Source organism: Melozone crissalis, unplaced genomic scaffold, assembly GCF_028551555.1.
Source record: "Melozone crissalis strain CALT ecotype California unplaced genomic scaffold, PUWL_Pcris_2 ptg000027l_1, whole genome shotgun sequence".
NCBI classification, from domain to species: Eukaryota; Metazoa; Chordata; class Aves; order Passeriformes; family Passerellidae; genus Melozone; species Melozone crissalis.
In genome coordinates this window covers 44123762-44135842 of record NW_026535805.1, presented here as the reverse complement: position 1 = coordinate 44135842, position 12081 = coordinate 44123762, and the positions used below count along the sequence as shown (strand labels likewise).

General features: G+C 40.7%; 1 protein-coding gene across 1 annotated transcript in view; it reads left to right on the top strand.

Moving 5' to 3' along the window:
* Positions 1 to 12081, top strand: part of TRMT11 (tRNA methyltransferase 11 homolog) — a 29116-nt gene that overhangs the window by 4409 nt on the left and 12626 nt on the right. The window contains exons 6-11 of the mRNA XM_054280088.1: positions 228 to 362; positions 1974 to 2130; positions 6686 to 6766; positions 8697 to 8861; positions 10208 to 10280; positions 10985 to 11116. Coding sequence (XP_054136063.1) covers positions 228 to 362; positions 1974 to 2130; positions 6686 to 6766; positions 8697 to 8861; positions 10208 to 10280; positions 10985 to 11116 — 743 coding nt within the window. The remainder of the gene's footprint in view (positions 1 to 227; positions 363 to 1973; positions 2131 to 6685; positions 6767 to 8696; positions 8862 to 10207; positions 10281 to 10984; positions 11117 to 12081) is intronic.

The following is a 12081-nucleotide window of genomic DNA, read 5'->3' as shown; positions in this document are numbered from 1 at the left end:
AATTTCTAAACCTTAATCATTTGAGATATTTTTGTTTAGAAGAAAGGCATTTCAAAAAACCAGTGGAAATTGAACTTTTAGTACTAATATACCATTTCTCACAAGTGAAATTGTGAGGGTTTTGCTGATTTTTTTGTTTGTTTGGTGTTTTTTCTTGAGGGGGAAGGTACCTATTTAAAAACAATTGACCCTGTTTATTTTTGACTCTGTTTTTCTTTATTGTATAGGCCCTTGAATTTCTGCCATTCAAAGGAAAAGTAAATTTAAAGAATCCAGAACACGTATTTTGGATTTTGGAGGATTATGGAATGAACCCAAATGATGTTCCAGAAGAGCCCATTCATCTGTATTTTGGTAGATGGGTGCGTGAGCATGTTTGCTTCAGTTCTTGCAAGCTTGTATTTTCAGGAGAGCGTACTTCAGTTTAAATGTAAAAAGTGTTTTGACTTTAATAGAAGGAGAAAATACCATTGTCTGAATTTGTCATTGCATAATACTCTGAAGCAAGTCTTGGAAGTCCTTGCTGTGACTAGGAAAAAATGGCTTTAATGAACAATTTGGAGTTGGAAAAAAAATGAAGTTGTATCTGGAAACACACCTTTGTCTTGCCATCCCCTCAGAGAACTCAGCACAGCAGGGGTGGTGGGTTACAGTTTTTTGGACCTGGCAGTAGCTGAAAGCCCCTGTTCCAAACATAGAAAGATGTACAGAACTGTAGATGGCCTGTGGCCCAGCTGAGTGGCATCAGCCTCACTGGAGCATGCTGTAAGTGCTTCAAGTGATCCTGGCAGGCACCTCCTTGGAAAGGTGCAGACTGATCCCTGAGGCTTTGGACATCAGTGAGTCCAGCCCACAGGCAGGCACCTGCCCGAGGGTACACCGGCAGTGCAGAAGGAACCAAGTACAAAAACCATCTGTGGTCTTCACTGCAAATGTTCTTGCCTACTGGCCATGTGCACTCTAAACCTGCTGCATTATTAGGACATGCTGAGGAAATTTGATCTGGTCTTTTATGTTTCTGTGAGGGAGAAGTGATTCCTCAAAGGATATGTCCCAGAATGACACTAGCCACTGGTGGGAATATGTGCTTGCACGTCCTGGGTGGAAGGCAGCTGGAAGGAGGGAGAACCACTGCAGAGGTTGTGTAGCTGTCGTCAGTGGCTCGTGTTCCAGGGAAGTTGACATTCAAGCTATCTGTTAGGGCCTGTGAATATCCTCCACGCCTGTGATTGATGTGAGAGCACTCTGGGTTGTGGTAATGCTGCGAAACATTGCAGCTGTTGTCCTATCTGTGCTGAATTCCTGAAGTGTTTAAAAATGAGTAAACCAACCTGAAGAAATAGGCAGGTGTATTTGTTAACCCAGTTAGACTGATGCTGAGCGAGGTGGAGGGATAGTGTTGGAATGTGTTTTGTTTCAGATTGCTTTGGTCTTCTCCAATGTACTTTGGAAGACTGATGTAAAAATGCCAGCATTTGGTCTTTGTTTGCTTTTCCCTCAAATTCTCACCTGTCAATGCTATTCTAAATTTGGATTTTGAGTGGGACAGAAATGCCAGTGAAGAAGGAAATTCTGTCTGACTTTAAGCATCCCTGTGTGTGCATGCATGTCTTAATGCGCGTGTCTAGTCCTCATATTTTTGAAATCCTTTTAACTATGAATTGCAAGGAATTGTTTTTCTGATGCTTAGAATAATAGCAAAGTTACTCTAATTATAATTTCTTATAAAGAATTTTCTCTCTAAAATGTTTGTACATTTTTAACCTCTGTCTTGAAGAATTTACCCTGGTGTTGAAGCAAGATATCTGTTGTTTGGAAAGAAGCCTGTCATATTTTCAGACATCAGAAAGCAAGGTGATGTGTTACGAAGTGAAGCTACCTGGTTTTGGATGGTGTCACTAAAGAAAGTGTGTCAGTGTGTCTGTTTATATCTTGTATCCAGGATCTGACATGGGTTTTAAATGTTTCAACAGATTGCAGATGGCCAAAGAGAACTCATTGAATCCTACAGTGTAAAGAAGAGACACTTTATTGGAAATACAAGCATGGATGCCTGCCTCTCTTTCATCATGGCAAACCATGGGAGAGTAAAACCCAATGACATTGTATATGATCCATTTGTTGGAACAGGTATATGTTTTTGGTTTTTTTTCAGCTGGTGGGAAGAACTGGAATATTGTGTTAGTGCTTACACTACTCATTTACCTAATGTCATGACTTCTGGTGCTCAACAGATATTTGAGATGATACCAAAGGCAAAATGGTGTTTATAAAATTATGGTTTGTTAACCTGACAGGGATTTTGGAGGAAGGAGACCAAATTCCAAAGATGTAAACAGTTTATTTTGTGCTTTTAAAAGGTCTGTCTTCATTGTTGGGCTTTACACCACTTGGCCTAAGCACCCATCCATGTGTTTCATGGACTGCTTAAGATCAAAGTGACCAGGAATTTGAATTTGGCTAAGCACTTGCTGCAATCACTTTTGGGACATTAAGAAGCAGCATTTTAGAGCTGGCTCTTTAGGGGAGTGCTGAGGGCATTTCTGGTCATACAACACAACATAGCAATAGTGAGGTCATGGCAGCATTCCATGAGGATCACTTGGTTGTGCAAAGACTGTGTTCAGGATATTATGGCTCACACAAGCTACACTTCCCCAGCTGAGCTTTCCTTGTCTTAGCCAGGAGGGGGAGCTTTTACTCCACATATTGCTGTGCATGGCACAGAAGTACTTTTTGCCTCAGGGAAACTCAGCTGTATGTGAAATAGCTGATTTAGTGTGTCAGCTTGTGTCATATAATTATAGCAGAGTATATTGTGTTAAGCTACCTAGAGTAGTTTCTTCCAAAATGTAGCAAAGGCTGTGTTTCTGTCCTAGAATCCTAGAATCAAATTGTAGAGTATCCTGAGTTAAAGAGAACCCATAAGGATCATCAGAGTTCAACTCCTGGCCCTGCACAGAGCCATCCCCAAGAGTCACACCATGTGCCTGAGAGCATTGTCTAAATGTTTCTTGAACTCTGTCAGGCTGTGACCACTTGGGAGCCTGCTCCAGTGCCCAACCACCTCTGGGTATTTTTTAAAATCCAACCTAAAACTTCCCAGATACAGCTTCAGGCCATTCCCTTGGGTCCTGTCACTTGTCACCACAGGGAAGAGATCAGTGCCTTCCCCTCCTCTTTCCCCAGCAAGGAGGCTGTAAATTGTACTGTGGTCTCCCCTCAGTCTCCTCCTCTCCAGGCTGAACAGACCAAGTGACCTCAGCTGCTCCCCATAAATCTTCCCTCAAGGCCCTCATCTTCTTTGTTGCCCTCCTGTGGACACTCTCTAATAATTTAATCTCTTTTTTTGTATTGTGGCACCCAGAACTACCCCCAGCACTCGAGGTGAGGCCATCCCAGCTTACAGCAGAGCAGGACCATCCCCTCCCTTGCCCAGCTGCAATGCTGTGCCTGATGCCCCCAGGACAGGGTTGTCCCTCCTGGCTGCCAGGGCACTGCTGTCTCATGCTCAACTTGCTAAACTTTAGTCAAGGTGACCACATGTGAAATGCATAAATTTAAAAATACTTATATTAATGGGAAGATGGAGAAAAATCTCTGCAGAGAAGTTAGGGAGAGAGAAGACTACACTGGTAGGATAAATTCTTATTAGTATGTGTCTTCTCTGTGCCATAGAAAAAGAGCATGCATATGATATTTTCAGAAACAGAAGTGTTTGGTGAACTCTGTGTTTTTATCTTTAATTTTATTCTTATAGGACCTGATTTTTTTAATGCATAATATCATCTTAGTATATTTTCTCCTCTTTGTTGTGCTTGTCCTTTGAAAGGTTCAGGAAATCCCTCTATTTACCTCTTAGCAGTTGGTTTCATTTTGGCATCTGTGGCTTTTTGTCTTATAAAATCTGCTAACTTAAATCATAAAATAAAGTCTCTGAGAGCATTCTTTCTCTTGGGAGTGAAAATTGAAGGAAAAAAGGAAGGGTAAAGACAGAAGAAGAAAAATCACATGAAAATGATAGAAAGCTATAGAAATTCAGGATAAATGTTGTGTTTCAGTTTGAAAGGTAACATACACAAAATCCTCCCCAAATTGCTTAGTAGTTTAAATTACAATTTAATTTTAATTTTTATTTTAATTTTTTTTTTGTTAGACATTTATTATATAAAGGGTAGAGATTAAAGGGGATGCTGGAGATACTGGGTGGCATGCCATTTGTCAGTAGAGTGTATTTATGACTAAATAACAGTGGCTTTTGCACTTACTTCTTTTGAGTAAACCCCAGGAATTTTGGTTGTCTCTTCAGAAGATTTTGAGCTTGTCAGTACTACGGTGCCCTGTCACTGGAGTTTCTGGGAAGTGGTTTGGTGTTGAGAGTGATGCAGTCATTTTGAGCTGATGGGTTTAGAAAAATATATATTCAGGATCTGAGGAGCATTTTGAAGAACTGCAGTTCAGATTTCTTTATTAGTGCAGCTTTGTTACCTGTCTGTGTTTCTGCCTGTTTTTTTACACTGATAAAGTGAAGAGTAAACCAGTAATAAACCAGAATGGCCTTGCAAAATGGTTCTTGCTAGTTGCAAACAAACTGGTTTTTGCTGCATGAGCCAAACCATAAGTCTTTCACGTTAGTATAAGAATGGACAGTTGGCAGCTTTCCTTGGAATATAAAGTGCTCTTTGAGCAGGCTGGCTTTTAGAAGACTTGATTCCCCTTTTTATTGTCAAGCACAATTGGAGTGACCAAGACTGTGTTTTTAACTTCCATCCATGTTTAGATATTCTTTCCTCAGCGTTGGGCAGAAGGAAGCCTGGAAGCTTCTAGAAGAATAAATCAAGTCTTTTACCTGACTATTTTGTGCTTCCTCCTAGGCAGTCAATTCAGGGTATCTCATAATCTTGTTGATTGTTCTTTTGGAAGATATTTGTGATACTGCATAGTTGTAAATGACAGGATGTTTTTCTTTGACATCCTGGAGGACCAGACCTTGTCTGTGCTGAAGAGGTGGAGAATAGTGTGTGGTAGAAAGGCATGAAGCTCTGTGCCATCATCATTCTGCTACAGGTCACCAGGGACAGTGATTCCCTGATTAACCCTTTCATATACTGATCAAAGGGCTGGCTATGTAAGAGTATGTAAGTGCCTGTGCAACTTCTGCGTGAACACAATTGAATTAGTACAAGCTGTGATTTTTTAAAAGCTGTAAATTCATGATTTCCAAGCTTCTTTTTTTTTTGCCTGTAATTAAAAATATTCTTAGATGGGCAAAGGACTCTCTTCTTACTTTTTTTGTAGGACTGGGTGGTATGCCATACTTGGGGTCAGGGCTAGCTAAATTTGTCTTGACCCTCTGGATGTACTGCCCATCTGTTCTGAGGGATTGCAGCCAAGAAGGGAAATGGGTGATTCCTTTGGGGTGAGTAACCTTGTTTTTCCCTGATCCATTTCATGAGAAAAAGCAGAGGAATATTAAAAGTTTTTTTGTTCTTCCTCACCTTTGGTTTTGGTAGAGTTCATTACCCTATGGTGCAGAAGTTCTCTGGTGCACACAGGGCACATTAGGGATTTGCTGGTGCTCAGGACAGTGGAGCCACCTGGGATGCCTCTTTCCATGCTCCTGGTGAATGGGAGAACTGGTGTCACCCTCTCAGCCAGCTTGCACATTGTCAGCCCTTCATCCTGCAGCAGTCATCCCCTTTATTTAGCAGGACTGTTGACATCAGTGACGTTCGCAGCCTTATTCTCAGTTCTGTTCTGTTCTAAACCATTCTGGTAGCCACAAAGTTTCTTAATTAATAAAGACTTGGCCTCACAGGTATCTGTCCATCTCCTGCAGTCTGTCTGTTGTTTCATTTGGGAGCTGTTAAAGAGTTAATGTCATTTATTCTTTTCTGTGGGCTGTTCAACTGTTGTCAGTTTCAAGAGGAAATCACACTTTTGGTATGGTGTTCTTTTCTTTTTTAATTAGGGAGGCATGTTGCAATAGCAGTAATTAAAAAAACTGGTTTTATTACAAAATAAGTACTACTGACAAAGCAGGCAGCCTACTCACGGACAAATGATTTGTGTGTAGTTTTCACACTTGAAAACTATTGCAGAAATGTTTTTGATATTTATGTTTACACTGCAGATATTTACATTTGTAAGGCTCTTGACCATTGTTTCTTACAATATGGCAATAGCCACCTTATAGAAGTTTGATTTTTGGACACGGTTAAAGAAACTGACTTTTAAAACAGACACAGCAGAACTGCCATTTGTTTGGTGATGATTTTTCCAATTGTTTGACAACAGTTTGAAATTCTGCTCCTTGCAAAGTCGAATCAAAAGTTTTGGTTCATGTAATGATTAAAGGATCTTACTGCTTAAAATACAGAAAGCCATAAACAAAACTCCTGAACAATCTCCAGAGATGAGGAGTGACATAGGGCACAGCAAGATAAGGAAAATCATGTAGAGCAGACAAAGGACTTAGTGTTATTATGTCTGATATAATTACATAGTGATTCTAACTGGTTGATAGTTCTACTTCTTTTTTTGGTGTTTGTTTTGGGTGTTTTTCTTTTCCTTGGGTCTAGTGTGCTGCTGCTGTAGGCTCCTGAAGTTCCTAAGGAAAAAAATCGTAATGCAGGTGACATTTATGACAGAAGTTTATATTTTGCCTTTTTTCTTCCCTGTCTAGGTGGCCTTCTGATCTCCTCAGCACATTTTGGGGCATATGTGTGTGGTACTGACATAGATTACAACACAATCCATGGATTAGGTATGTTACATATTTTGAAGCCACTGAAATCTTACCCCCTGTAATTTAAGAAGACTGATAGTAGCAGATGATGCTTAGTGGATTTTAAAGCAGCATTAATCTTTGCAGGATTTATTTGGTCATGCTTAGTTTTTATTCACCAATTTACATGTATGCTAGTTAAAATATTATCTTACTTTTAAGCTGAAAATATTTTTGAAAAAGAATAATGAAGACCAAAACAAAGTTCCAAATAATCATTACCACAGCTGTGTGCTCTTTTAACCCCTGATGTGGGAAGCTCTTCAAAACTGTCGTGGTTTGACCGGAAATGGGACATCTGGGATATTTTGTTTTGCTGTGATTACCAATGGGTAATTGGAATTTAAGATGGGCACTTAGTTTGACCAGTGGGACATTTGGATCCGCCTCTTGAGACTACGAACCCAAGGGGTTAAAAGCAGGGCTCTTGGCCTTCGGAGCTCTCTTGGGATTTCCGGCGTGAAGAAGTCTCTCCCCCGGCCCAGTTTCTGGCTGGGCTGGGGGAGGGGAGAGCCACGTGGGCCATCTACGGTAGGCCCGGGTTCGGAGGAAGGGTGGCAGACCCTTGAGCGACCAGTTTATTCCCCCCCCCCCCAGAGAATGCAGCCCGTGCTCGAACTGTATATCTTGAAACTTGATATCATGTGCCGGCAGGCAGCACGGCTGGGAGGAGAAAGGGGGGGGCAGCGGGCAGTCCGGCCGCCTGGGAGACCTTTTAACCCTTTGGGGAATGAAGGCTTCGCAGAACATTGCCTTTCCTGGGAAAGGGACAGGAGTGGAAGATGAAGGAAGAAAATTAGGCCAGTAAGGAGGGTCTGGCAAAGGGAGAAGAGAGATGTTGAAGGAATGGAGGAAGATGGAGTGGCAGTTTTTGCTGGACTCTTTTTTGTTGTATTTCCATGGACTGTTTCCTGGTGAGGCAGAGGCTGTATTGCAGGGGGAAGCGGAGGCTCGGCGTCAAGAGAGTTTGGTTTTGAGACCCCTCGGCCCCAGGGGGTATAGAAGACATGGGGGGGACAGAGGTCCCAGGATTGTGACTGTACTCTGCTTGGAACGAGACGAGGCATTCTTAAAAGGCCCTGAAGGCAGGCCCCTGCCCCATCCCATGCCTGGTGGTGAGAGCACCTCGGCATGGAAAGGAGATGTCACGAGGTAGCAAGATACCGGGCGGATTGCTGATTGTGACAAGAAGTCCGTGGCACAAGGAAGGACTCCGTCTATCCCTTATGAGCTGAAGATTTGATTTTTTTTTCCAAAGGGTGGTGCCAGACCGAGTGTGGATAATTTTTTGGGAAATGTAAATGTGTTTGGGAATTTGGTGGGAGGAGGATAAGGAAGTGTTTCTGTGTAGTTTTCATTCTCCTTGTTTTTTTCCCTGTGTGTGTGTAGGTTAGTAATTGTGTGTGTAGTTTAGTAATTGTGTGTGTAGTTTAGTTAATAAACTTCTCTTTATGTTTAAGTTGGAGCCTGCTTTGCTTATTTCCTGGCCACATCTCACAGCAGATATCAGGTAAAAGGTATATTTATGGGGGCCTTGGCTTTGCCAGGCCTAAACCATAACAAAAACCTAAGTCAGGAGCCCTTATCTCATTGTTCTCTGCAAATATACAAATTATATTTGACCTAGTGGACAGGGTTGTGACTGGTGGATGGAGAGAGCATCTTGCAAACCAACATTTTTGTAAATGTATTCTTTGACACTCTGTGCAGATGGTGCAGCAGAAATTTTCTCTTGTATTTTCATTTTTCATTACTACTTGTGAAGTTTGTGAGTACTTTTGGCAGGTTTTTTTGGTGACATTTGATTATTTTCCTTTAAATGAAATGGTAGACTATATGAAAGCTCTTCTTATATAATAGTTTCTTGAGTATCCTTTTTTTTCTCTTTCCATTCCCCTTCCCCTCCCAGGCAAGGCAAGCAGAAAAAACCAGAAATGGAGAGGGCCAGATGAAAATATCAGAGCAAACCTCCGACAGTATGGTTTAGAGAAATACTACCTCGATGCGCTGGTTGCTGATTTTTCAAGGCCAGTATGGAGAAAAGGGATGTTGTTTGATGCAATCATTACAGACCGTGAGTTTGTTACTGCCTTTCATTGCCCAGTAACAGTGACTGAAACATTACTGCCTGTGTACATTGATAAATGCCTGGGCCAGTGCTCAGGTCTGCAGCTTCCATGTTGCCAAAGATGATTGTCGAGAGCAGCACTGTGGAAATTGGATCTGCATTTGATGCCTCTGCATTTATTTTAAGGATAGTTATTAATGTGTAACAAAGCTGACAATAACACTTTCTCCCATGGAGAGAATGTTATGTTCACCAGCAGAAATCAATGTGGCTGAAAATCATCCTTTGAAGAAGTCTCTTTCAGTAAAAGCATCACATTATTGATGCATAGAGACTTCTTACCAGAGTGGTCTGTGTTGCTGTTGGCAGCACATTGGAGTCTGCCATGCATCTCTGATGGACTTTGGGAGACTTGTGTTAATGCTTAATGTAATGCTTCCAAAGAGAAATTTTAATGTGTTTCCAATACACTTAGCTACTGGAAGCAGGAGCAGTTTGAAAGGATCCTCTGCTTTTTTAGAAACTTATTTACTAAACACTATTTGTCTTGTAAGAGAGGGAAAAGAAACTAAGGGGATAAATGAAGACCTTGATAACAGCAATTTCTGATCTCAAGTGCTGGCTTTTACAATGACACACTCATATTAATTAGGAATAGGAAGTGTGACTTTTCTTTGTGGGTTGCTTGCTAGTTTTTATTTGGCCTGTTCAACAGCAAGACAGTGTAGAATATTAACACGGACTTAGAACTGAGAGTGAAACCATTTCTAAAACTTCTGCAGTGGTTACATTGGTGCTTCTGTGATGCTGAAACAAGTCTCACAAATTAACATACAAGTAACTACGTTATGCTATTAGAAACGTGCAAAAAAGGTTTGAGAAAAAACCTTCTCCGGTTCTTACATGTGAGAATTACCATTTGTGTAATGTTGCTGGCAAGAAATTCTGATATACTTAATTTCATTTTGAAAAAGGTTAGTTAAGTGCTATAGGGGACATATTCATGTCTATCAAACAAAAAAGGATGGGATTATTTATCACATGTTGGAAATCTAAGGAATATCTTTTAAGAAAAGACACAGCATTTGTCCTTTGTCATGTAGCAAACGTGTAGCTCTTACAGCTGAAGGGACTTCCTTGAAACACTTAAAAAAATACTTTTTAGAGCAAGAAACTTTCAACAGATCTTGAAGAAATTTCCCTTACTGACTTTCACTTCATAAAAACTTTCCATTTTTTTAATCTTGTATAAGCCACAGTTTGTGCACAATTGTGTATGTATGGTGTAACTGTGTGTTATTTGGACAAAGTGTGAGGTTCTCATCTCTGCATTTTGCTTGTGCTTTGTCTAGCACCATATGGTATCAGAGAAGCTCCTCGCAGAATGGGATCACAAAAGGAAGCAGTTAAATCAGTTGAAAGAAGGTAGGGAAGCTGTCTTGTCTGCTATAGAATATAAATGTCTTAATGGAAACCCAGTTCCAGCTTTAGAATGTTTGTTACATCTTGGTTGGCTGTCAGAAGTTTAAAAATGGTAGCAATTATAATTAAAGAGGAAAAACCCTTTTTGTTCTGTTTGCAAAACCACTATGTCACTTCCTGAAGCCTTCTTGGTTTTGTTTTCCCTCATCCTTTGCATGTGTTCAGATTTTGAATCCTGTTTCTCACCTCTTTGAGCCACCATTAGCATGTATTTCCAGAAAAGTTTTCTTTGGTCCCTGCAGGCTGCGAAGTCACTCTAAAATGGAATACCTGTAATTTTACCTTGAACTTTTTTTCTTTTGCATTTTCCACTGCTCCTTTCTTCTCAGAGATGTCCCATGGCTTCTCCAGTGCCTTGCCTTCTGACTTTAATTCCTTTAGAAAGATGCTGTGCAAAATAACTATTGCCAGCATACCTGTGGTGCTTTAGATTCGTCTTTAGTACATGTGGAAGTCAAAGAGACAGGGAGGAACTTGTGAATTTGTATTCCTCATAGTAGAAGTTGTACTCCTGCATTGTCTTAGGTAGCTTTGCAAAGCTCAGAAAGTGCTTTTGTGGCTTAGTGCATTTTTTTTAAATTACTATTATTAAAAATGTAATTTTTACCTGTGCTCTGTTTGCTTACACTTGTATGTTTTTTGTTCAGCACAGAAAATCACTTCTTCGTTTCATCCAGTTACCATCTAAGTGACATCTTTTTTGACCTCTTGAAGTTTGGGGCAGAACATCTGGTGATGGGAGGAAGATTGGTTTACTGGCTGCCCATATACAGGCCTGAGTATGTACTGTTGAATTCTGCTGTGTTGTGTGTCAGAAGGGATGCTGCATTCTCTCTGTGCTTTCCTCTGGAACATAGTATATCTGGAGCTTCCATAGTACCAGCACTTAAGGGTAATGCCCAGACTTTGTATTTTAAAACTTTTTATGAGGGAGGCCACATTTTGTAACAGAGCTTTTGAATGGAGATAGTTCCTGACTGTTACCAAGCAGAAAATGCCTTTGCATATCGTTGTAAATGCATGTCATGTGGGTTGAGATTTAAGCTTAAAAAGTTAGACTTTCAAGGTGCAGATAGACTTCTAAGACAGTAGGCTGGTATTAGTGTGTGTTTCTGCTAAAGTAGTTGATAGAGGTATGTAAAAATCATCCTTGATTCTTTGGGGTTTGGCACTACTGATTTAGCTTTCTTCTGAGAAATAAAAGTGAAATGACCAAGAGATGGCAGTGAGAGGCAGGAACATCCAAGGGCAGCCCTGTTAGGGACGGGAGAGGCCAGCAGAGACTGCGGGATCTGTCTGCTCAGGAGTGCAGCCTGGGATCGGAGCTGAGTGCGTAAGGAAAACCAACTGTTCGCATGCCCTATTTCAGCATCTCCTACATTAGGTTTGAGGGGGTTTTTTTGTTTTGTTTTTGTAAAGATTTTTTACTGTAAAGTGAGGAGTTGATGTACAGTAGCTGTTTCAAGGTGTCTTCCAGACACAAATGTGCTCTGAAGGTAGTTTCTACAGTGTCTTGTATTTCTGTGTACAGCAAACTATACTGTTCTATAAAGTGGTGGTTGTCCCTAGTTTCACTTGCATATGTCTTTGGGTAGTCCCTTATATCTCATGCTGTTTTGCCAGTTTGGAAATCAAAAGGAGCCATTTCTGTTGCATGCTTCTGTAACAGGAGAGTGCATTTAGTAGTTTGTATTTTTTAGTAAATGATAAAAGTGATATTTTAGGCCTTTTTTCTCATAAGACA